The sequence below is a fragment of the Battus philenor genome, unplaced genomic scaffold (assembly GCF_028537555.1).
Source record: "Battus philenor isolate CCGP_79_NKW_IND1 unplaced genomic scaffold, ilBatPhil1.0.hap1 SCAF_2, whole genome shotgun sequence".
In the NCBI taxonomy this organism is placed as follows: Eukaryota; Metazoa; Arthropoda; class Insecta; order Lepidoptera; family Papilionidae; genus Battus; species Battus philenor.
Window position 1 is genome coordinate 9,221,308 of NW_027181682.1, and position 25,269 is coordinate 9,246,576.

At 31.8% G+C, this 25,269-nt stretch overlaps 1 protein-coding gene across 1 annotated transcript in view; it reads left to right on the forward strand.

The window, feature by feature from the left end:
• Positions 1-1,235: 1,235 nt before the first annotated feature.
• Positions 1,236-25,269, forward strand: part of by (blistery) — a 94,584-nt gene continuing 70,550 nt past the window's right edge. The window contains exons 1-3 of the mRNA XM_068764703.1: positions 1,236-1,488; positions 21,448-21,556; positions 21,715-21,752. Coding sequence (XP_068620804.1) covers positions 1,408-1,488; positions 21,448-21,556; positions 21,715-21,752 — 228 coding nt within the window. The 5' untranslated portion in view covers positions 1,236-1,407. The remainder of the gene's footprint in view (positions 1,489-21,447; positions 21,557-21,714; positions 21,753-25,269) is intronic.

The following is a 25,269-nucleotide window of genomic DNA, read 5'->3' on the forward strand; positions in this document are numbered from 1 at the left end:
CAGGTTTGTATTTATTAAAATGTTATCATAAATTATAAAATAAGGGAAATAATTAAATTAATTAAATATGCTAAAAATAAGATAATAAATAATTAAAACAAGTCAAAGTTTTTATATATAAATTAGTGTATAAATAAAATATATTAATAATATAAATAAAATTAATTTAATAATATAGTTCGACTTACAAGGGACTATATTTTGTAAATTAAAAATTTGGTAATGTGGTCTATGAAGACGCTTAGTAGCCAATGTACAGGATACCAAAAAATGGAATTATAACCGTCGTGTGTTTTCGGTTTAAAAGTTATAGCCGAACAATTATGAGATAATGCCAATACGTAGTTCAATAATATAACTGATTGCTTTAAATGGATTTAGGGACATGTGTTCATGAGTTAATGGTGGTCGGACTATAAAGTTGAAACAAATGTACTGTGGGTGGTAAATGCTTAACGTTTCTCAAACCACGCTCTTTCCACTTACGATGTTTGAAATTTAAAGTACGCTAAAATGTTTTTAGATTAATTTTAGGTCTTTATGTTACGCCGTTATAGAATCGTCAAAATTTCGCTATACCCCTGAACGTTGTTAAAACATTGCCGTAATATGTATAAATATGTGTACATATATATGTGTATATATATATATATATATTTATATACATATATATATATATATAATACTAACATTATGTAATTTATTATTGTTAATAAGTTTATGTCGCTTATGTTCTATCATGAACGATTTATGCATCGTATGATAACGATATCAAAAAGTTGATACATAACAAATAGTGCGCCTTCGCAAGTAAATTAGTAATTTATAAACTCTTGAAAATTAATATTTGTAGGCAAAGTGTAAATTTGATAATATCATTGCATTTTTTGTGTCATACTTTTTTCAATTTAAATTATATTATTTGGGGGGAAATGTTTGTCGATACATAAAAAACTTTCAGAAAAAATTCTTTACCATATAATCTTTGAATTCGATTTATAAATAAAACTAATATCTCGTTGTAACAACTTTAGTATTCGTTCTGACGAGACAAGCGCGTATATCTTTATTTTCATTACTTGACAAGAAGTTTTTAAGGTGTTTATGAAAAGTCGAAATTCAGAGAATTCTCGATCAGGGATGGGGAATACATCAGCTGTGCGCACCTCAGTTACACAGCGGACGTGCATTAGGTTGCACGCCTACCGTTCGTGCTCTTCTAATTAACACGCAGTTTAAATAACCTACATTCTATAATAGAAGAAATGTATAACGCGAATAAAATTTATGAAAAATATATAATAAAAACTAAAAAATAAGCTAATGACAAAACAGTTCGGCGGTCGATAATTAATTTTGTCTAAGATAAACTTATATTTATTGACAAATAAAAAAAATGAAAGAATAATGCCTTGGAGCTGTCTCTGGGGATACGAATCTCCGCCACCCATTTGCAGAGTGAGCGGACCTTTGCATCTAATATTGCAGGTAACGAAACATACGATTTATGTACAATATTAAACACGTATTTTAGTAATTTAATATGAATGAATTTTTAAAAAAAAACACTTAAACCAAGAAAATACTTGCCAATAATTTATAACCATTCTTCAAAATTTTAATATTTTCACTGTAATAATTTTATTTAATATAAAAAGTATATACTATAAACTCTAACAAAAACTACAAACACTATTTGAACGATTTGCATTTATTTTTGTTTTCATAAAAAGCGAAAAGATCAAAATTGTATGGATGATCGCCTACAAGTTTTCTTTATAAAAATGTATACCTCTATTTAACTCTTCCGTTTTATTAGGAAAAGTGCACATTTTTGCCTTATATTTAATATTATCGTAACCTTGTAAACATGTCCTAGCGGTATTTTGATAATTAAAGACGCTTTGTATATCTGAAATAAAATAAATTGCTGCCCAAATGCGTAATTATGATTCTTAGAAAGGAATTGAGCCGTTTTATTTAACACCTGATGTATATAATCGTAGCATGCTTCAAATCTCTGCAATATGAATGTAGAGAAATAGTTATATTTTAAACTCATCTCATATAAAAAAGTTCTTGTAGCGTTTAATTCATACCTGTTGAAGTTATGTTTTTTTTTTTAAATCCCCATAATTACTTTTTTTTTGTTTTTGTTCCCAAACGCTCTTTAATCATCTATAGTTTGTCGAAGTACATTTATGTAGAAAATTTACTTTATTTATTTAAATTTTTTGTTTACCATACAGTAGTGAATGTTAGTATGAATTACACTAAAGTATCGGATGTCAAAAGTTATAATTTTGACCGTAACGTTTGTTATAATGCTTTTAATCTAAAATCTAAATAATAAATTGTTTTTAAATCAGTAAATTGCGTTTTTACTAATAAACAGCTTGATTTCAAAGGAAGCCACTAAAGCTTCGCTTTAAGCAAAATAAATCACAATAGTTTGTGTTGGTAAAAGTACAAGGTAAATTGTGCTGGATTTCTTTATTGAATTTGATAATTCGTCATAATCAAACTAATATCATAACTAGATTTTGCTACATTCGTGTTCAAGTATTTTTTTTTGTTAATTTACTTGAATCTAAATTGTAATGCCCGTGGCTAGGAAAAATAAGAAGTTCACAAGTATCTTTGCAAATTTAATTCAAAATCTGTGCGATAGGATCAAGTATAGCGAAGTTGTAAACTGTGTCTAAATTGTACTGCTGCTAAGTTCTTATCGTGAAATCATGACGCCTTCGGAACTCGAGAGTCGCAGGTCATTCGGGAGAGAGCAATGTTATCGCGTGAGCTTCCACCGCGACATCAGAGCATTGTGTTGAACATTTGTTATTTATATAACTAAGAAAACCATCTTCTTATCATGTTTTAAACCTTCTAGACTTTTTTTCATACACATAATATAACACAAGAAGAACTAGAAACTAAAACGTTATAGCTCTCACCCTTAGTCAGATTAATATAGTTAATATTAACGAATCTTCTTAGGTGAATAGACTAGGTCCCATAGCTCTGTGACGAGTGTCCTATTTTTATGACTTGAAAGAGTTGTATCGAAACCGGTGATACATACCTTATGTGGCATTACAATCTTTTGTGATTATCTTTATCTCTAACTATATCCTTCGGTGGTCCTCGCCAAGATGTTGTCCTACTGATACTCCTCAGGTCATTGTCTACAAATTAAAACCACTACTTATTAGGTCTTCTTTGAAGTCTTTATTGTTGCGGAGTTCACTTACAAATGGTTTTAACAGCAATGGTTAGTCATTCTTTACGAATATCTTGCCCATCCTAATAAATATTATTTATTATGTTATGACACACAAAATAAGTATTACATTAATTATGTTTGTGATCAATTTAAATTTTTGCTATATTTGGCAGGTTTATATTTAATATTCGTGGTTATTATTAAGTTTACTTCATTCACTGCTATAAAGGGTTGAATGTAGCTAAGCTTTAAAAATTCGGATTACTAAATGTATTGAAATTAATTATTGTTTACTATACGTTCCTGTTGACATTGTACTGCGAAAAACTATTGGCCTGTCGCATTTCAAAAGAAAAAAAATAATTTATCTAACATTCGAATGATTAGAAAAAGGTACTTTAAAATTGACAAATGTGCTACACATTTACCGGAAGGATTTACCAATCCGGAAGACAGTACGCATGAAGTAAGTTTTACAACTTTTTTTTAGTAAGACATATAAGGGCCTTTATATTTGTTAATAAACCGCTAAAGTTATGTTCGAAACAATTTGAATTTTGTATGTGGTTTTTAAAGTTTTTTTTTTATAAATTGCTTTATAAAATGTATTGCAGTACATTCTTTAAAGTTATCCTTGATTACCTCAGTCACAGTGCTAGGTGCTGTTACATTGCTATTGTTTTGTATCTATGACATCATTAGTTCGCCTTGGTAGTAGAGTTAACGGTAGAATGCTAATGTGTGATGGTCAGAGCGTCGTGGCTGGCGCACACAACGGCTCCGACTTCCCAAATGGTTGCGCAAGAGCAAGTGCACCGCCCACACTCGCCGCCGAAGCCTCTTCGGTAAACACCGCGCCAAGTTCACTGTCACTCTAATCTATTTTATCTATTGGTAAAACAAGAAAGTAACATGTGTGGAAATGTTACCTATATTCACGCGCATTCTTTTGTGACGTTACAAATACTTCCTTATTTTAATGTTTTGAGTAATCTTTTGATAAAGTGATATTTTTTATGTATGTATTATACGATGATGGTTTATGATTGACAATAGCATGTTTTGCAGTAGTATAACTGACTAACTGACGTGAGCACATTTTTCATTCAAGCAACGTAGACAGGGAAAAACATAGTCTATAATGAATTAGTCAATTATTTTAGGTGAAAAAAGTAAGATACAGTCCACATATTGATTTCTATTACCATCTCATTTACAGCTCATTCGCTTAAAATTTTTATGTTTTCATTGTTGCATTTATATTGCTAATAATAAGTATTTAGAGTGCCATTTTAGTTTTGATAAGATTTCTCTTAACAGATAACTATGCGTGAAAGATCCTATTACCATTACGTTATTTCTAGAACGTATGTATTGCTATAATAGGCATTGTATTTGTGCAAGGCGAACGATGTTTATAAAGTGAGGCATTGTGTCTTATCTTCTCCGCATTTATAAGTTAATTAAGAGCATATGTGAGACGCCCAAGTGCCTCTTGCTCTCGGCGAAACGGACAATGACGGCCTTCTGGCGGCAAAGCTTTGTAGGTTCTTTGCAATTAGCTAAATTATGATGATACGTTAGATCTCATTATTTTATAAATTTATAACTATTGTAATATAAAACTTATTCGTAATTAGTTTTTTTAATATATTATTAATGACGAAATTTCAGTTTTGAATGTTTTTCATGAAGGACAGATTTGATCTATTAATATAATATTCGATTGATGTCATTAACGATTTAGTTTAAATTAAATTATAACTCAAAAAAGCTAATTTAAGGTCAGTTCTTACTTTAAAAGATGTAAGAAAAATCCTCTATTATTATTATAAAAGGTAGGCAGTATAACTGCGATCATCTCTAATTGAGAATATGTATATGAAACTATTAGATATGTTCCGACGGATATCAAAACATTTGTTGGCATTTGAACGGCGAATATGGCAAACAGAAACATACTAACAATTAGTAGAATACTGTTTCGTCAAAAATAATACATTTTTTTGAGGTATTAGTGATGGCTAAAAATTGTAAAGGTTCTGGATGCTTGGGAGCTTTAGGTAAATTTGATGATCTAAGAAAAACAGTGGTAACAGTTTTATTACGTGGTATATGGGTGTCGCAATCAGGAATATGGTGCTGGCCTCGAGAACGGATACATACGATGATTTATATCGCATTCCTGCGGGGAACCCGCAGACTTGTTACGCAGCCGCGCCTGTGTCGGACCTTGGGAACCAGATTACACCACATTTGTAAGACGACGGACAAAGCACTTTGACACGGCATTGTTTGTGTGCATTTATGCGCTTTGCTACGGAAATACTGGCTTAGAGATTTAATCTGTCAAAAATATAAAATATTACATGGAGTCCATTAGAATTATACATAATTACAATGATAGATACACTATAAAGATGCATTAGTTATAAAAGTTATATAGTTAATTGTGCCCTATATTCCTTAATGATTGTATTATAATGAAATATTTTGTAAGTTTTTTAATATTTTCATATATATAATAATTATATTTAATAATTGTCTGCAAGCGCTGTAACCTAATATGAATGTAAGTAAAGACGATGATAAAATATACCAATGAAACAGAAGTTCATCTACTCACCAGAAATCTCTCGTGCTTCCCTAGTATTGTATAAATATTGATGAGATTTAAATAAACTTTAATTTCGAATATTTAATAGTTTTATCGGTTGATAATTAAATTTACTAATCAAATAATTAATTTACTAACAGAATATTAATCCCAAAACCATTTGCTCTCGACGACTCTATTAACATTAATTTATATATAATTTTTATGGAGATACTTGTAATAGTTAATCGGACACCAACCACGTACTGCGCATAGTGGAACTGGACAAGTTTCAGGCCCAAATGTTCACGGGAAACAAGGGATTCTCAGAGTAAGAGATATGGGTTTAAACTCAAACGTCATCAGTCTGTGACCCAGCGGTGGACCAGACCGTGGTTAACACAATCACTTGCTGTCCAGTACATGGAGGGTTTAGAGTGGCTTGTGATCTTGAAATGGGTAAGATCATTATTTGCGGCAGCTTCGCTTTCCTTTGGGAACAAGAAGAGAGCCGCAACAGTTTCTTGCGGTTTTGTTACAAGGTAATTAGTGATTTAATTATGGGTAACAAATCTTTGTAAGGAGAAGACATTGTCATAAATGGAGTTACTTAAATTATTGAGAAGAAATTGTTATACAAAAAATAGGAAAATTAGGATAGTATTCTAAAAAATAAAATAATATAGAACGAAAAATGTAAATAAAACAATTGGTAATGTAAATAATTAAAATTTCAAGAAATGTGGCGAAGGATTTCAAGGAAGGTGGCAATGTGTGAATATAATGTAAATTAATGCTGTGAAAATAATAGAAAATATGAAAGATAGAAATTGTGAAGAATGAAAAAAATTTTTGTTAAATTTATCCCTGTCCCAAAAATAAGATAGAGCAACGAGAGGCCCGCGTTTTCAAAATAAATTATTAATCGGTAATAAAGTCTGATTTAATTAACATTTTCTAGTTTTATTTTGATTTAAGCTCGGTTGGTTGGCTATACGGTTTAGCCGAATAGCAACGATGGTTTTACTACTGGAAATAGTGTCGCCTACCGTGCATGGGACGAACAGGTGATGTAATAATATTTGTAACGAGTCCTTCTAATGAGTGACACTGACAGCAATTATTGCTATGGTAGTATATAATTGCTGCAATTTGTCAATTGGCGCAATAATCTGAATTACCCCCAGTAAATATTTTAAGTTCACAGTTTAAATCTAACTTTAGAAGTTGATTTAAAAGCGATCGTATTTTTTGTGTGTGACTTTAATAGGAATTCGTTAGTGTATGACAAGTTGTCATAAGCGAAGTGAATTAAAGGCTCCGATAGACATTCCAGTTCTTAAAGAAACTAAATTGAAATACTTTATCAATATTAAACATTATAAGTGAATTTTATTTGAAGTATCGGTTTAACTCCTCGCAATGGTTGAGTTACCTTCAAATAAGTAAAACATTCACTAGTTTTTGTTTTAATTTAGATTACGTTCCGTGTTGTATTACCCGTGTTATTTTACTTGCTGAAACACAAACCGGCCGCAAGTAGCAGACCTCCAAAAAAATATCACGCTTCACGAAACATGTACACCAGCTGACGGGCGTTGGCGAACAAATGCCTGACCGTTTTAAATTAGAGCGTCGGCAATACCTACTGCAGAACGAGCTTCTGCTATAAAAATTTATATTTATACAACCCCATGCAATGAATCAAATCGTTTGAATGGAACTCATAATGTAAAATTTATTCCCTTATTCGTTCATAAACAGTAGTCTTAAAATAAGCTCGACCACCTGGCTCACACGACTATTGACTTCGAGTGCGAGTAACGTTATTTATGGGACTTATAACACAACACAGTGCAACCGCAACTTCAACAATACTCTCACCTTGACTATGTTTTGATTAATAACTTCTTTAAAACATTTTAATTATAACTTGTCCCTTATTTGTTTGAAGTGACTTAAAACGGGTTATTACTACTTTTTAATTACTTTTTTTTATATGATTCAATGAAAGCACTTCGATGTCTTTCTACTTGTGTATATTAGCTAGTTCTTATTCCAAAAATAAGCAAATCATTTTAAATATTACTCGTTACCCACTTCGTAAATACTGCTTTATTCTTCTTATTCAACATCCTGGTAAAGTAAACTCTTTTACCAATTTTATTTGCTTAAAAATACCTATGTATTTATTGCTAAAGTAAATAAATGAACGTTGAAATCTTTTTTAGATTCTAATTAACTAACGTATATTTAGTTTTAGCCTGATATAGTTTCACTTTTGGAACACAGTTCTTCTTGTAGAGAAAGGAAAACTTTATTATACACAAGTCTTTTTTCTATAATATCATTTTATTTCTTTTTTATTTAAACAACAATGAAGCTAGTTTCTCCGCAGCGTTGTTCTTGTTTTATGGTGACGTGTGCGTATGAATCTTACACATTCCGCGTTTTGTATTACGTATAGTAATATTATAAACACGCCTTTGGGCATAATGTTTTAGATTATATAGATGTCGTATAAAATTATTATTTATTTTTCAGTCATTAAAGAAATAGTTCTTTTAGGTTATTTGCATGAAAAGTTAAATAAATAACGATTTTATTTATGCTTTTTTTATCGTCGTCTAATGGAAATAAGTCTTTATCTATGCATGTAAAACTGCAATAACATGCTTGGTAATGTAACAAATATATGTCATGGAAAAAAAATTATTTATATTATATATTGGAATGGAGTGTAACATCATTATTTAAAAAAAAATTATATTGCTGCTTACAAATAGTAACGAGGATTATTATTATTGTTCGTATTCGATTAAAATTTACATTCGAATGAATTACAATAAATATACACTTATAATATACACTTCCTACAAAAGACGTGAAGTAGCCTGACTTCTGAAAAGGCTCACTAGCCAATCACGTAAACGTAATCTTATATTAAAAATGATAATTACTTACGTCCTTATGCTAATCATTTTTAATATTATTTTTAAAATAATTTTCTCGCATAATTGACGAATTTTTAGCATTGCTTTCTTATTGGTATCTCGGCGTTATCGTAAAAAAATGTATAAAACTTACTTTTACACACAAGGTTTATCTTTTATGACCCATTACTATGTAGAATAAAACTAGCATTTTTAAAAAATTCCTTAATTAAAAGAAAAAAATATAAAAAATGGCTGTTAATATTAATATATTTGTTATATCTTTTCTGTCAGTGCCAACAGGATGATATAAGAATGTAAGTCACGCAACCCCTCGTCAAGTCTTTCTCTTCAATCGGACGAGCCGATGACACTTTGACCAATTAAGTTGTTAGTCTACGCTCGCTGTAATTAAAAAAATCGTGTGAGTTGTGTAACGCCTTAAGTATATTCACTAAAGTATGAGATTGTTATAACATAAATTATTACATGTCCGGACTGTCTAATGTACAATCAATAATTTAAATAATAGGTATCGCGAATATACACAGATTAAAAATTTATAATGAACAATTAATGTAGAGTGGGAGACTTTTCCTGCAATTCGATACCGAATTCTCTATATTGCTGGAACTAAACGAGAGTAAACTACGGCTGGTTAACGTCTAAGAAAAGTGTTGCTTATTAAACAAAAAGACAAGAATTATAAATTAATTTAAGCACTATACAATCCGCGATTACGTAAGTGTGGACATAAACAGTACTCATGGCAAGAATTAACTTGAGATATAGACACTGGAAGTACTCGTTCTTCAATTAGTTGTCGTTTCAGCTCATAGATGTCCACTGTGAAGTAAAGTCGTACCCCAAAGATATCTAAGGAGGGAAGTAGATATTTCGTTAAGCTAATATTATCATAAATATTAACAAATCACAAAGATTTGACGAGAAAAAGTGCATATAGTTAATTAAAGAATGTGTGATTTATTTACACAAGAGTATATAAGAGAGGTACAATTGCAGTTGTTATTATAAGAGGTTTTGCGTATTGATTCAGGGTTTTTCTAAATAGGGAGATAGTGTATTTCTACTTAAAAATTGGTGACAGTATGTATGTACGTTTAAATCCTTATATTGCTATTTTTTAAATTATTTTTAAATATCTATACATTACATTGTACATTGTAAGTATATTTATGTTAGATTTTTGAGTTTACATTTTTAAGTTATGGCATTGCTTGTTATTAATATCTACACCAAATGACAATACTACAAAAGGTTAAACAAGTGATGAATGTCTTCAGTATGATTACGCCGTTGTACGTAATACAAAAATTGTGAAGTAAATAAATTATAATATAAACCAACAAAAGTTGCTTCTACGCCTTGAATTTTGTTTCTAAGCCGTAAACTTAGAATGAGAATAACGAATATATAATGGATATAATAGAAATTATAATTACAGTTTGTGTCAGTTATCTATATGTAAATGTTGTTGTTGTATATGACGAGCGGAGACGAAAGCCGATGATAAATAATTATCTGCATAATAATGCTATTCAACATATATTTCTCAGATGAATATTCGTGCACAGTGTCATATTTATGTTCGCGACCTTAAGATATAATATCATTTCACTAGCAAAGAAACTTCACAATAGCCACAGTGCTTTTGAAACCGCAATACAGTAATGTTTGCACAGTACTTCTGGACGACAGTAATAAGTGTCACACTCATACGAGTATTCTCCTCATTACATTGCTCATACAATACATATAAAATAAAACATGAAAAATACAAGTCATGCTCTCGTAATGCTTTTTAAGTTACTTTAAAACATTTATGTTGTTCGACATAAGTGAGCACCTACTTTCTATTACTCTTTACTACATTTATGGAATTCTTATCGTTAACCTAGTTTTTTAAACAATGTACATGAGGTCATTGTCTTACCAAAAAAAAGGTATGTTGTCTACTTGTGAATCGGTTTTAACGCATGACTTGTGACAGTGTGCCTGACGATCATGAAAATTATCATTTCCTTATATTTCGAAAGGCGGTAGAAATTTATTTCACTTTTAAAAATGTTTAATTTCGTAACCTCATTTAAATACTAATGTTGACAATTATTTGTAAATAAATATTTACAGGAATATTGCGCTAAGTATTATATGAGCGTTCACTAGCGTACATACACATGACCCGCCACACGATGAAGTTTCAACATGAGCAAACAAAACAAACGATATTGTCTCTCCGTCATTGTGCTCCCATTTCCTAGGCCAAGCAATTAATGTTCCATTTTTGGTTAGAAAAAACTTTAAAAACACGGGTCGTGCCCTCGGCTACAGAAAATCTCTAAAGTAGAATGTGTTGTAATAACGAAAGACAATATACTTTAAAAACTTTAAAAATAGACTTTACAAAAATATTACAAACTACTGTACAAATAACTTTCTTCCCAGAACGCAATAAACGAATTATATTCTTGAATAGTGGACCTTGTCGGTGAATCATACGACCCGTATAAATTCCTGACACTATTTAAATTAATTGAAGAGAAATAACAAAATGTTGTTAACGAGGATAAATAGAGTTTTGATTAGCGCTTCACGGTTATCGTCGTACAATTTATGAATATGTTTTATTTCATTTAAGCTACGAGTAGTTAAAAATAGAGAGAAATAAAAATTTTGTTCGGTAACACTAATATAACATTTATACAGAATGAATGGCTTTAAATGTAAAAGCATTAAACGAGTGAATGTATAGTTCATTTGATGTTAATTAATGTTTGATACACTCTATTCAAAAACTATGACAATATCATTTCAGAGTTAAAAAATAAAGTAATGATCATGATAAGAAAAAGTGTTGCTATAATTCGGATAGCTGCAAATTAAAATTATTTTTTGTTTACTATCTGTCCCCGAAGAATATACTGTCAAAAGTAATTGGCCCGTCGCACTCCAAAATAAATATCATTTTTTTAGACAGGGCTATTGGAAATAGGTGTAAAAGTTTTAAGCCTTTTTCCTGACAAATAAGCTATATATATACCACCATAAAACTTTTACACCTATAACCAATTACTCTGTATATTGATCGATATAAAAACAATTTTTCGTATTACAATAGAAAGGTTTTTATATAAATATGGATCGATGTCTTGTAGTTGTTCAGACAAAATAATTAGTTTTATTACTAATACATTTTAACTAAAGCACTCTGAAATTTTAGTGATAGTTCTGTTTGAAGTTCTTCATTTTGGGTTCAAGTGTTTTCTATATAGTAAAATATCGTAGAAAGTGATTATTAGTACATGGACGCAATGTATACAGGAAAAGTCTTTAAAAGTTTTATTGCTGCTATCGTTGCAATGTACAAATATCCCGCGAGGCACGAAGGAGGCGCTGCAGTATTTCACATACGCCATACACTCCTGCGCACACACATATTGCGCCGCAATATCCGGACGCATTATTGAATTGAGCAACCGTACAAGTTTTAGTTATAAATAAATCAACAAGGGCTTCGTCCCGCATATGGTCAGCAGTTAGTACCAATATATATCGTTTAAAGTAATACTTAATACACATAAAGCTTTTTGAGAAGCTATATCATATTAAGGTACAATAAGTAATTACTGCATCAACAAGATTAATTTTTTGAAGTGAAATTTGCTTAATGGCGTAAGTTCCGTAGCCATGTTAATGGCAAAAACGCTTTGTCATCAGTAGTCGAGTTTTCGGTCTTCATGTCTTATCGACACAGCACTTATAAACTATTAGTTTAGCGTGTTCCTTTCCCAGCTAAGTCGACCTATTAAAGCCACATCTTGATAAATCAAGACGTGGACACGGTAAGTATAACGTTCCATGTTTTGTACGTTTGTCTATGATTTATAATCGTTAAATTCCGTAATATAATAAGTTTTGAGATCTTTTTATGTCGTGATAGTATTAATAGTTTTGGCAGATTAGAAATGATTGGCGGCGACATTGAGCAAGTAACAAAGGGAACTCAGCCTGGACCGTGTCAGTCAATAGGCGTATGGCATTCAGATTTAAGGGCGCCTAAAAATATAAAACCTCAACCAGATAGATTACTGGTGTTTGACTAAGACTACTACTGAGACTACTTCGGAAAGAGCTAGTGGTAGAAAAAGTGGCAGATACAATTCCAGCAACGCTTCTATCTATAGTTGGAGGAAAACTCGTCTGGTGCTAATGATTAAACTCCAGAGTTATAAAATACTCACTCAAGTATAATGTTTTAATTTATGCGAAAAAGTAATTTCAATGCCTCCTACAAGCTGTGCCAGATAAAGAGTGAGTTACATTCAGTCTGTCCGCTCTTTATGGTATTGCTATAGTCAACTTAACTGTTTGACATTCATAAAAAGTTTCCTGTGACTTATTTATAATCCTAACGAAGTGTCTTAATTAAGGTTAGACGTAAATTGCAAAATAGGTACGCACCGTCGAAGATAGATAAAAGGTGACAAAATGTTATACCTATATTAATCGAATATAACATAGATATGGGTAAAATTTCGGATATTTATTTATTGGTAACCAGGAATACCTTTATGGTTTTTGGAACGATAAATCTTCCTACCAACTAGTTTTAATCCTGTAAGATATATATTATAACATATTTATTTCATATTACTTTTAAGCTATAAATATTTCCAATTAAAGCAACAAGTGTTTATAATTGTTCAACTTTTAATTATTATCGATTAGGAATTGTGACACGTAAAAAGTGTGTTAGTGCGTTAGGTAAGTAACCTGTAATATGGCAACTCTTAATAGGGAAGCGAGGAATTTATCAATTCGTGCCTGCCACATATGCCGGCGTGCCCCAGCCGGTATGTTTAATTAAGGTAATCGGATGGGTCCGTCCGTCGTTGCGCAGCGCTGGCGCGATGGGATCATGTGCGTTCTGTCGTAGTCCGCTATTGATAGATATCATGCACTAAGAGTACAATTTCATATTTTACGTTTTATGGTACAATCGCCTATTTAAAAAAAAAGCAATAAACTTTCTATTGAAGTTGCAAACAAGCTAATTTGCGGATATAAATATTAATTATCAAAACAAGACTATATTGTTTCACTAACTGACAGAGGCTATTTTATTGAGCTTATGTCAGTTTTATTGATTACACTCGGTTTGTGGTCTGCACATGTTTCATCGTTTCCGATGTGACTAAACTAGCTTAAAAGAAATATTTAAATAATAATAATTAAAGTAATTAATAAAATGCATCTCTATTTGCACCTTTTCGGTGCGTGCGTGTTTTCATGCGGCGCGTGTCGGCGGTTCACCGGGGACGAACCCCACACTATCCTATAAAAATAAGGGAGTGCCACTTATAATTATTACTGAACCATTGGGGTAATACAATACGAATCTTGGGAATAGTAATTACGGCCATAAATTTTCTGATTGGTTTAACATGCGTCCGTCACGCAGAGTCAAATTTAACTTTATTTATACAAAGCAAATTGTAGAGTACATTAACGTCGTAGTTTCCTTCGTCGATTATTTTCACAGAAAAAGAAGTAAGAAAAATGTCACACGATGACTTATCTTATGTCTTCTCCCTGTTCGCCTTCATCAATTACGCATATAAAGTTTTTGGTCTATTAGTATTAGTCACTTATTAACGTTTGTTAAATATTTTTAATCAGAGGCTCTCGTCCGATTGAAGCAGCCCTGAAGGTCGCAACCACAGTGCTTCACAGCATTTTTTATAACTAAAACATGCTACTCGTATTGTAAAAAGTGCGGCGCAACATTTATAATCTTGTAAATGCTTTGTTTATCTTGACTCCTTATTTCATAAATCCCTTAATTAGTCTTTAAATGCTCTCACTACTGTAAATCTTTAAAACTAAAATAAAGGTTTTATTATTATTACTATTATTATTATTACTAGATTCGGTTTCAACATTAAATTAATTTAGATAAAGATTTTTACAATCCGCCTCTATTTTTGACACATTCCTTTAGTTTGTGGAGGTACGCATCGATCCCTGCACGCACACTATTCATGTCTATTTCGGTCAGAGCTTTTCTCAAGGATGACTTCATCCTCTACAGACTTTTATGGATCTAGCACACTTAGCCTCCTAGACCTATCACGTTTTTAATCCAAGGAATTATGGTCTGGTTGGTTTCGGACTAATCAAGTCGATATATTTTGACAACCGAGTTTAAATAGTTGTTTCGCCTTATGTGCAGAGTCGTACTGTAATACCCAACTGTCAAAAAGGTGAGAGATCTTTAACCATACCTTCCAAAATCAAGGTTTAATAATTATAAACTTTGACACTGGTTTGAACAGCTTCCTCACAGAAATGTACCTGAGTAGCCCAATATTACGAGACCCCGAACCCGGTTAGTCGGTTACATTTTCTTTTAACACTTGTACAATGTATCATTATATTTAATTTATTTGTAGCGCCGACTCCTGACAGGCCTTTGTGTTAATTAATTTTTGTTCACAAATTATGGCAAATGTCGCTAAATGTGATACACTATAGGCAAAATTGCATTAATCTTGAAAAACTGCTTCGGCTATAAACATCTCATAGCCAAGGCCCAGTCGATTTTCAAGAACTCCCAAAAACATTGAAATGATTGAAATCAATTATCGTTAAAATCCACGACTTTCAATGTAAATAAACAGTCTCACTGGGACTTTCATAAAAGAAACAGGAGTTGAAACCTTTTAAAATTCAAATTGTTCAGGAACTGAAAGACAAAAAAGAAAGACAGACGCCAAAAAATTTATCGAACGATGTTGGAGCGCTTTCGCACTGTAAATCTCATTTATTGCAGCGACGAGGCTCATTTTCACTTTAACGGCCAAGCCACAAGCAAAACTGCCTTGATTACGGATTTCTTTTTACTGAACCTGTGAGATCATCCATCGTACACACTGCACATACTAGAGCTTCTATGAATTTCCTTCCGGAAACTTTCCCCTGGACTGATTAGTCACTTTTCGCAGCATGTAGCACAGAACGTGCTCGCTTTTGAAAAGTGTGTGCAACTCGACAGAAGACATATGGATGACATACTTCTTAAAAAATAAAATCTGTATCTCTAATCTATCGTTCAATGCTTTAAATGAAACTATGTGTCAAAAATTACATTTTTATTAAGGTTTGAAAACATAAATCTGCCCCCAGACACCGTACACTACAGTTATTTTCGACCTCCTTCCGTCCAATGATACTTAGAACTTATTAAATACTGATTTAGCCGGTCTTTGATTAACCATCACACAACGCACCAAAACGTATGCAATTTCACTGATGAGAAGTAAGTAAAACGCAATTAAACAAACCATTGTGTGTATATTTGTGACACATTAATAAATTTGTAAGTTATGCACGCGTCATTGTAATATTCTATTTGTTGTATTACGTTACTATAATGTTTTAGTATAAAGGCAATGTGAAAACCTCTGTTTCAATTAAGCTAGAGTAATGTTAAAATATGAATCATTTTATATTGTAATGCCGTATTGGACTTCGTGGCAGTGTGCAACCTATTTTGTGAGTAATTAAGGTCAGCGTCTTTATTTGTTTGGGTATTGACTTTGCATTATAACGCTTATTGGTTACTTTTCAACCGTATTAAGTAATTATTGATAGTATGAAAACGGTTTATGGATGATGTGAAATTGTTAAATGTGAATTCGACGGTGGCCACAACTAATTATTTACGCAGGTTAAAATTACTTAGTTGTAAATTATTTGTAGTATTAGTATTAATTTAATATAATGCATTAACAAACTTATAATTGCAGATAGTAAAAGATCTTGTTCTCTAAATAAAAGTGACGTTAAATAATTTAAAAGATATTTGTGTAAATTTAAAAATGGATGTTGTTTGATTTTAATCAAATAAGACTTTTTCTACGATTATTTCAATTTTAACAAATTACAATTAATTGCAACATAATTTTCAAAAGACAACAGATAATAAGTAATATTCTGTAGAACCTAACATTATACTGTTATAAACTATTACTTGATTGTGAGAAAATTACATGGCACCAGTTTTAAGTAGCTATTAAAATACTCCTACTGTTCAAGTGTTAATCCTTAAGTGGGTATGCGGCAACATTCGGCATCGTTTTCCGATGAGGCAAAAGGGTTATATCGGTGCACTCAAGCTTGACTGAACATTAAACAGGGCCCTTGCTTTAATTGAATGTACCAATTAACGTTCCTAACCCAATAACTGCATTGTGCGGTGGGATCACATTCCTGTATATCCAATCAAATGCTGTTCTAGTTACCCTACCTATCAGCGAAAACAAATTGCGTTTCATCTGTGTTGAAATCCACATTTAGCTTTAAAACAGTTTAATCAATGTTAAGTTTACTGAGAGCATCAAATTGATTCGTATGAGTATATTAATAATTGAATTATTTTGTAAAAAAAAGCAGTAAAAGTGTACTAACAAAAACTTTTCAATTCAATTTTTGATCGTAAATAAATTAAATATAGATATTAAAATGTAACAAGTCTAGGAATGGAAAAATAAAGATTTCATACCCAGTCAATAATGTCAACCAACGAAAACTATAATCAACGAAAATTCTCCAGTCTATTTGCGTAGAAAGAAAATTATCACTCCTTAATTGTTTTAAAAACATCATTTACATAGCAGCGCAATGTTCTAAATAATTATAAAGATAAGAACAATGTACTTGACTTACTTGCTAATAAAATAGTATTTGATACTGCAATCGGTAAAAACCATGAATGTGTTATAACGTCGAAAAGACACATGTTCTAATTTAATTTTCTTTAAGAATTTTCAGATTATGTTCCTAAAATATATCGTCACAGACAAGAGAATTTTTAGGTTAAAACAAAATCCTTGAAATTTATTTAAGCTGAAGAAACACCCTGTTTTATTTAAATATAAATGTTAATGCGTGTAAAAGCAGATAACGAAACGTTCGTGTTTAGCCGTGTGGCAGTCGATATTACTGTTACGTGTATTATGATATTCTATTTTGAAAATGCAATAATCTTTATTAGAGTGTAATGTAACATGTTTCTTATATCTACTTGTAATAAATCATAAGGAATAAGTCTCTTAACTTTGAAATATTTAAAATTAAGTGAATAAAGGAGGGCCAATCAATGTTCGTAAGCAAGGAGCATTTGCTGCTAGCGAGTGGAAAAGTTAGAGCTAAATACAAATTTTTGACAGCAGATTCGACATAAAGTTGATTTTATCCTTGTATTTTTTTAATCTTCTATCCTTGTATTAGACTGTAAAGTTAGTTAGTTTAAACATTTAATTAAAAACAAAGTTTATAAATGTACCTACAATATATAAGCTAAGGTTTGCATTTTAGAATGTAGCGGCTATGCCAAGTTAGTACAAATATGTAATAACGCATGTTGTTCACGTCTGCTTGGATGTGTTAAACGCATTACCGAGAAACAAATTTAGTAACGAATATTGGTGGCGTGTATGCGCTACGACACGTGAAGCAATTTCTATTTGACTTTCATTACGGATTATGGCTTTCATGTTATATGTATTATCAACTGTGTAGTACTAACACATATTTATTTGAACACTTTAGTTATATTCTACTAACACACCATTATTATATTTACAAAATCGTAGGTATTGCTTTTGCCTTCTGTACGTTTTTATGCGTGTCTTTAAATCGTTAGTTTCCAATGTACATTTTTATTTACAGTCAAACATTTTAATTTTATGACAAACAAACCAGCAAAAAACAAGTAACAAGCGCATCACATGTACACATCATGCAAGTGACCACCCTTGTTAGTATTTATTCAATGCAAGTTGTTAGCATTCAGCTCTGAACTTATTTATAATTCTCGTGTCCCTGATGTTAGACAGTATCTAGTACGATTTTATTGCATATGTATTATTTCAGGGTAAAGCGAAGACTCAGGATTGCTATTACGTTTGCATCATTATTTTTTTGGGCACAAAAACATGACAAACGGCGTATAATTTTTAAGAAAATGAATAGTATCTAGATAGTAGATGAAGTAAAGTAAAATTCCTTGAAAAATTGAATTGAAAAATAAAACCAAAACTTTTCATCTTTGAATTAAAATGATGCACAAATATAATATATGTTTTTGTCCGTATATTTGTCGTGGAATAAACAGGATTTAGCTATTTTTTTAAAACAAAAATTTCGTAAACTCAAGTTAATAAAAGTTTAAGACCAGATCATTTTTAATACATTTTCTTCCGATTGCTTATTTAATCAATCTTTACAAACTGTGTTATTGTAGTATACAATATTTGACTTAATATGTTGCTTCAACTTGATCAAAAGACGTGACAGTGATTATAAATTTACGGAGATAATTATAATTATCGCTTTATTAAGTTAATTGTAGTTTATCTGTAAACAAATATAATAGGCCACGTCATATCATATTTACATACACTAGCTGTTATTTTAGTTTCGTGTAATTTATCCAGGCATTGTATAGTGTAATGATTTATTTTTTCTTTAAAAAACTGTGAAATGATGTGAATGTTAACTTTTTATATAATCTTACATCGTCATCTTACACGTCCAGTGTATTAAATACGTCGAATGAAAAATTCACTTTAAAATTATAAACATAACTCCACATTAGCTACACTGGTTGAGAGATTGCATATTTGTAATCGGTCCGGTATCGTGAGTTTAGTTTTTGTTTGTCTCGAACACTTGTGTAGTACGTGCTCCTTAAATAATTACTTTTATCTCCTGAGAATAGTTGTTTATAAAAGTTATTTCATAAGCTGTTATTATATATTTGTAACCAATTTTAGTTATTTGAGGTGAAATAAATGTTATATTTTGTGATATTACTAGAAAAGAGAGCTCGGAAACACCCCCACGACGTAAAAGCGCGCGGATGTTCGTCCCGCGAACTGTTTTTCAAATGGATTTAAAGCTGCCCGCTGCGAGGTATGCGATTCCCGGAATAACGTAACTGGTTCCCCTGTAGGATTGTTTGCTTACATTTTTTCATTTCATTATACATGACGGTCCCTGGACGGTCAAATGCACAGTAATTCTAAAGAATTACTCCTAGATACTTGGACAAAGTTTTTCTACTTTATCTGTTAAACATGATAACCTCCCAAACAGTTGGTTCTTTGTTATGCTGCGTTGGTCGCGACAGCTGTTCGATGAAATCCGAGTCGCTCCCAAGTAATGGAGCGTGTTCTTACTCACTGCAAATTTTTGCTAAGCGTGTAGGATAATGTATCTTTACGAAAAAAATTTCGACATGCGTTAGGATTTGGAGTAAAGGGCAGGTGTTCGTACAGCCATGCGCACGTGCGTGCCGCACTCCTCGTGTACGCTGCGCGGGACTAAATTTAACACAATGATTCGTTTCAAACAATGTCAAACAGCTGTCACAAGTATTATCACGCTTTCTAATTTATATGAATAACAAAATAATTCGAATAAATTTTCAAGAAGCGACGGAAGTGCTTTTTATTCGTCATCATTGTCATGTCAGCCTAAAGACACCCACTGCAAGGCGTAGGCCTCCACCCAAAGCTCGCGACAATGACCGTTCTTGCGAATCTTGCATTCAGTGCAACTTGTTAGCATCCAACTGGCCAGTTTGTATTTCTTATTAGTCATTAGTAATTTACAGTTGGCACATAACAGACAGTCAAACGCTTTACTGGCTTTGTCCACCCGGTTCATGAGGATATCTTCAAGCTTAAACACCGTAAAGAGGTTTAGGATAATCATTTCGCACTTGGCCCCTACAAGCTCAGAAAAGATGTAATCACACAGCATTACTAAGGATTAGAAAAGGCGATTATTGTGACAGAATCATGCACTTTATACCTTTACTTGCAATACCTTATATTACAACGTATTACATAAATAAATATTTTAATATTAATAAATTCAAAGTAATACTTCTGTTTATTACTTCAAACATGAGTTTAATCATTGTCAGTTAAAGACAGTATCATCTGCGCTGCAAATGTGGCGCCGTAAGGGACGGCGCCGGCGCTTGCACACCAGCATGACGTCACAATGCTATAATTAGGAGCTTATTGTGTCAAAGCATGACCCCTTAATGCCCATATGCGTAAATTTAATTTTACATGTCATTTGAATGTTTGCTGTGTTCATCAGTACTAGAAAATATGACGCACAGTTAATATTACATATTTTTTTTAAACTATAAGCATTAGTATGCTTATGTTATCGAAAATGAATGTAAGCCTGAGATATCAAAGTCTTTTAGTAATACTTGAAAAATCTCTTCTACCAAATTGTTGGAATACTTTATCACAAATACGTACGTGTTGTGTGTTCCCGAAAAAATAGGCGAGCTATTGTAAGCGGACTCAGTAAGGGACAGGCAGGTATAGCGTTAGGTGGGCAGTGGTCGAACCGCCATTAGTTCGAAGTCAATGGAGCTATACATTCTTTCTTTATTTATTGTCGAAACACTTCCATAGTAAGCATTCAGCACTTGCTCTATTAAGCGCTTAACAAACAGTGAAAGCAGATAATGTATAGTTTGTTTGTTTAAATATGGTACAATTATTGCTATATATTTTCTGTTATTAAAAATTATATGATGTTGTTGATAGGTAAAAATTTTTCAATAACTTTGTTTATTGCAGAAGGATGGCACACCTCAAGCGCACGCTTTTCGCCGAAAATCATTTCGTAAACCGAGGCCGTGTCACTGGTGCCACCAGCCTGTGCACAATGAGGGATCCTGTTGCAGAGGTATTTGTTGAAATTAATAATTATTAAGAATTTAATTGCTATACCAAGCTCGCGATGAACTCCAATTGAATATTCTTGTGATGAGTATAAAAATGAAAAAGACATTATCATATAACTTCATAATTCAAAAATTCACAAATAATATTTCTTTGTTTCAGTGTGCAAATATATTTGTCACACGACATGTGAAAATAAGGTAAGAGTTTATTCATATCATCTTGTTTTTTTCTATCAATTTGAGTGAAATTTTAATTATACATGTATCCATCGCTAACGCCATCTATTAACACACTTATAATATCAAGTCAAATAGTTATCGTAAATTACATCGCTTGCGCAATATAAATTAAATACGATAGTTTCTTGCATATCATATAGATGGCGTTGCCAGAAAAACAATATTATTGGCATTACGAAGATGAAAAATTTTTTAATTGTCCTTTTTAAGTTATATATTACTGTATGCAACAACTTGCATGAAAATACCCTACTAATAAAAATATCAATAAAGTTGGAGAAGTTACTAAAATTTTGTTCCGCAATGTCGCAATGAAACATTAAAAGTTGACAATTTAAGTTATAACCTACATTTTGTTAAAAAATAAAAAACGATTATAGAGGATTTACATGTCGGTGACCATCATAGAACTACAGTTTGCAAACATCATTTGCGCCGATTCATTTTGTTAAAGTTGTATAGCATTTACATCAATACACCAAATGGATGGATGGATTGATATAATTACAATAAATAGTTTATTTGAACTCAATTAGAGTTCAAAGCAAGCAAATAAACTCAACATGTTGGTTGTATTTGTAATTTAAATTTATAGTCAATTGTTATAAACAGATTTCCAGATACATATTTATTTTAATACTTGTTTGATAGCACATACAGTACAACGTTTATAGCAATAAAAGTAAATACATCAGTCAAAACGAGCAGGGCTGCAACGTCATATCATTTTATCATTGCGCTTATCTCTGCGGCAACGGTTAAGTAATAAAACGATGTACACAGTCGGTACGGCCAAAAGTGGTATATTTGTGTAAAATTCCGATAAACATTACTTTAAAAACCGTTATCCTCTTCTTCCTAATGTACTTTGTGTTCGAAAAATCTCTAAAAATCATTGTAATGTGCAGGTGTTTGAAATACCAAACGATGCAGTGATGTTATTTGACTTTGTATTGTGTGTGTTAGATCTTTAGAGTGTAATTGAGCATGATTGGTGAATAGTCAGAAACGTACGGTTTTGCCACTGTAATATTTATAGCTATAATTATGCCGCTACGTGCGCAATTTATTCAACAAATAGTGTTCGGATAAAAGCGAACCATTAAAATGTCAATAAGAAAGTTAGTTGACAATGTGAATAGGAATCAAAATAGGTTAGCCATTAGTATGAAGTCAACGACTCAATTACAAGTGAAGACGTCATCACTTGAAATGGATAATCAGAGTATAAACGAGGCAGAATTTTTAACAGACAATAGATATTTAATTTCTGCTATCGATATTTCTTTTATATACTTTATTATATACAGGTGCACGTCAATGTAATTATTATCAAACACAAAAATATACGAAAAGTTTGCATATTCGAAAAAGAAGAACAAAATTTTAAAAATTTTTATAATGCTTTTATGGGAATTTAGTGGCTTATTGTTATTTTAAATTAAAAGCAATTAACAATAAAAAAACGTTACAACTTCCTCGAAGATAATTTAAAAATATGTAGATGAACGTTCGTAGTACACTAAATCCATTATAAAAAGCTTTTCGAGTGTCTGCTGTACGCTGTGGTAAGCCATGGTGGCCGGCGAGAGGAGTCAGGTGCGCGGACCGCGGGCGGAGTGGTGCGCGTGTACCGCGGCCGGCGCAGTGCCCACGCGCGCGCCGTCTGGCTTACGCGCACGCGAAATCTTTGCATTTGCGACTTCTAAGCGGCATTTTCTTCATTTAAAAAATTCTTTTCAACTAAAACTTTAATGAACATCCTTTAATACATTAAAGTAATTGCTTCAAATTGTACAATGTAAAGAGAGTAAGATTAGTGCCAATATAGCCGTTATTGTAAATACCATATTCGTGAAATGGACTATTAAGTACTGAATATGTACGTAGAGTTTGAGATATCACACGATGTCCTGAATCTATTGTTGTTAATATTAAATTTACATATAGTTTTCTTGTTTTCAAATTGATGGTACGTATTTTGTTACCTCTTTAAGATGTAAGAATATTCAAACATTCTTTTAAAATAGCTATATTATGCTCCTAATAAGAAATACTTGTTTTTGGAGTTTGGAAGAAAACTAATTTTTAATATAACAGACTGAATGTATAAACTAAGTATATGCGCACCTTTAAATTGTAAAACAATTAAAAATAAGACTACCTGAATTAATGTTAAAATAAAGGGAAAACGAACTATGAGAACCAGAAACGCCGAATTTGTAATGCAAATCACCAAAACACAAAATTCAAGGTGATAGGCAATGTATTTATTAAATTATAGTATAAATACGCCCGCCAATGGCAAAGTAATGCGATAACTCTGTTATGTTTTGTGACTTTTATCGATAACCAGATTTCTTGAGTCACGTAAGCCGTTGTGGCGATTAATGAATCTTGAAATATCGCAGTACAAAAACAGCGAATGCTGAATAATGCTGTTAGTAAAGGTTCAAACAATAATTAAATTTATCGTATCTTTGTAATAAATATGCGATATGTAACATTTTTTTATTTCTTAACCGATTATATATAACTGTCTTTTATGATAGCAGTGCTCAAAAATAATATCTTGTTATAGAATACACAAGTAGTGTTTAAATTAGTGAGTGTGGTGACAATAAAAAACACTTAATGTAGAACTTTAACGGATTTTCAACATGTATCACGGACCTTTTGGCAGTTCAAGCAGTACATCTACATCTTTAGGAAGTTCTGATTTAAGGGTATGATTGTTTATGATTAATATATTGTTTTAATAGAAGGTTAATTGAGCACACGAGCAAGATGCTACATTTATTAGCCAAGTAAGTGATAGTCGTTGTATCAGCAATCAGTGTAACTACGTATTTTGATTTTGCTTTTAGTAAACGACTCTTCCTGCAAGTTCAAAATATATTCTATCCGATCGTTTTTGCATATTACGAAAAACAACACATGCGTTTACCGTTATTAAAATAATTCTATATATTGGAATATGGATTGACAAAGAAATATCTTATTCATACTTCGAACTCGATATTCCTAACAACGATCGTTGATATTCCTATCTATAGATTATTGTCGTTTGTGCTTTCCTTTTACAAATAAATCATAATAATTTGCAACTTTCATCAAATATAATCCAAATAAAATAGTTTTTGAAAATTAAGTAATTGTTGGCCATAGATCAATATTTGTAACAGACGAATGTTACCAGCGTTATTACTATCTCGCTCCCCTTTCTTGACCTCCAGTCGGCCTTCTTCCTACAGCACACACAGGTCAGCCAAGTGCAATACTCTGATACAAGTAAAGCCATTTACCGAACGACGAACAAATAAAATTGCAACAACGCGACTAGAGAAAAGCGCGGCTCATATGACTTAGGCCCCGGCCTCGCATTGGACGCACTCTTGACGAGAACATACCAGTTTATATGTACAACATATGTACAATAATATATATTTAACACAGACAGATTATTATTAAAAAC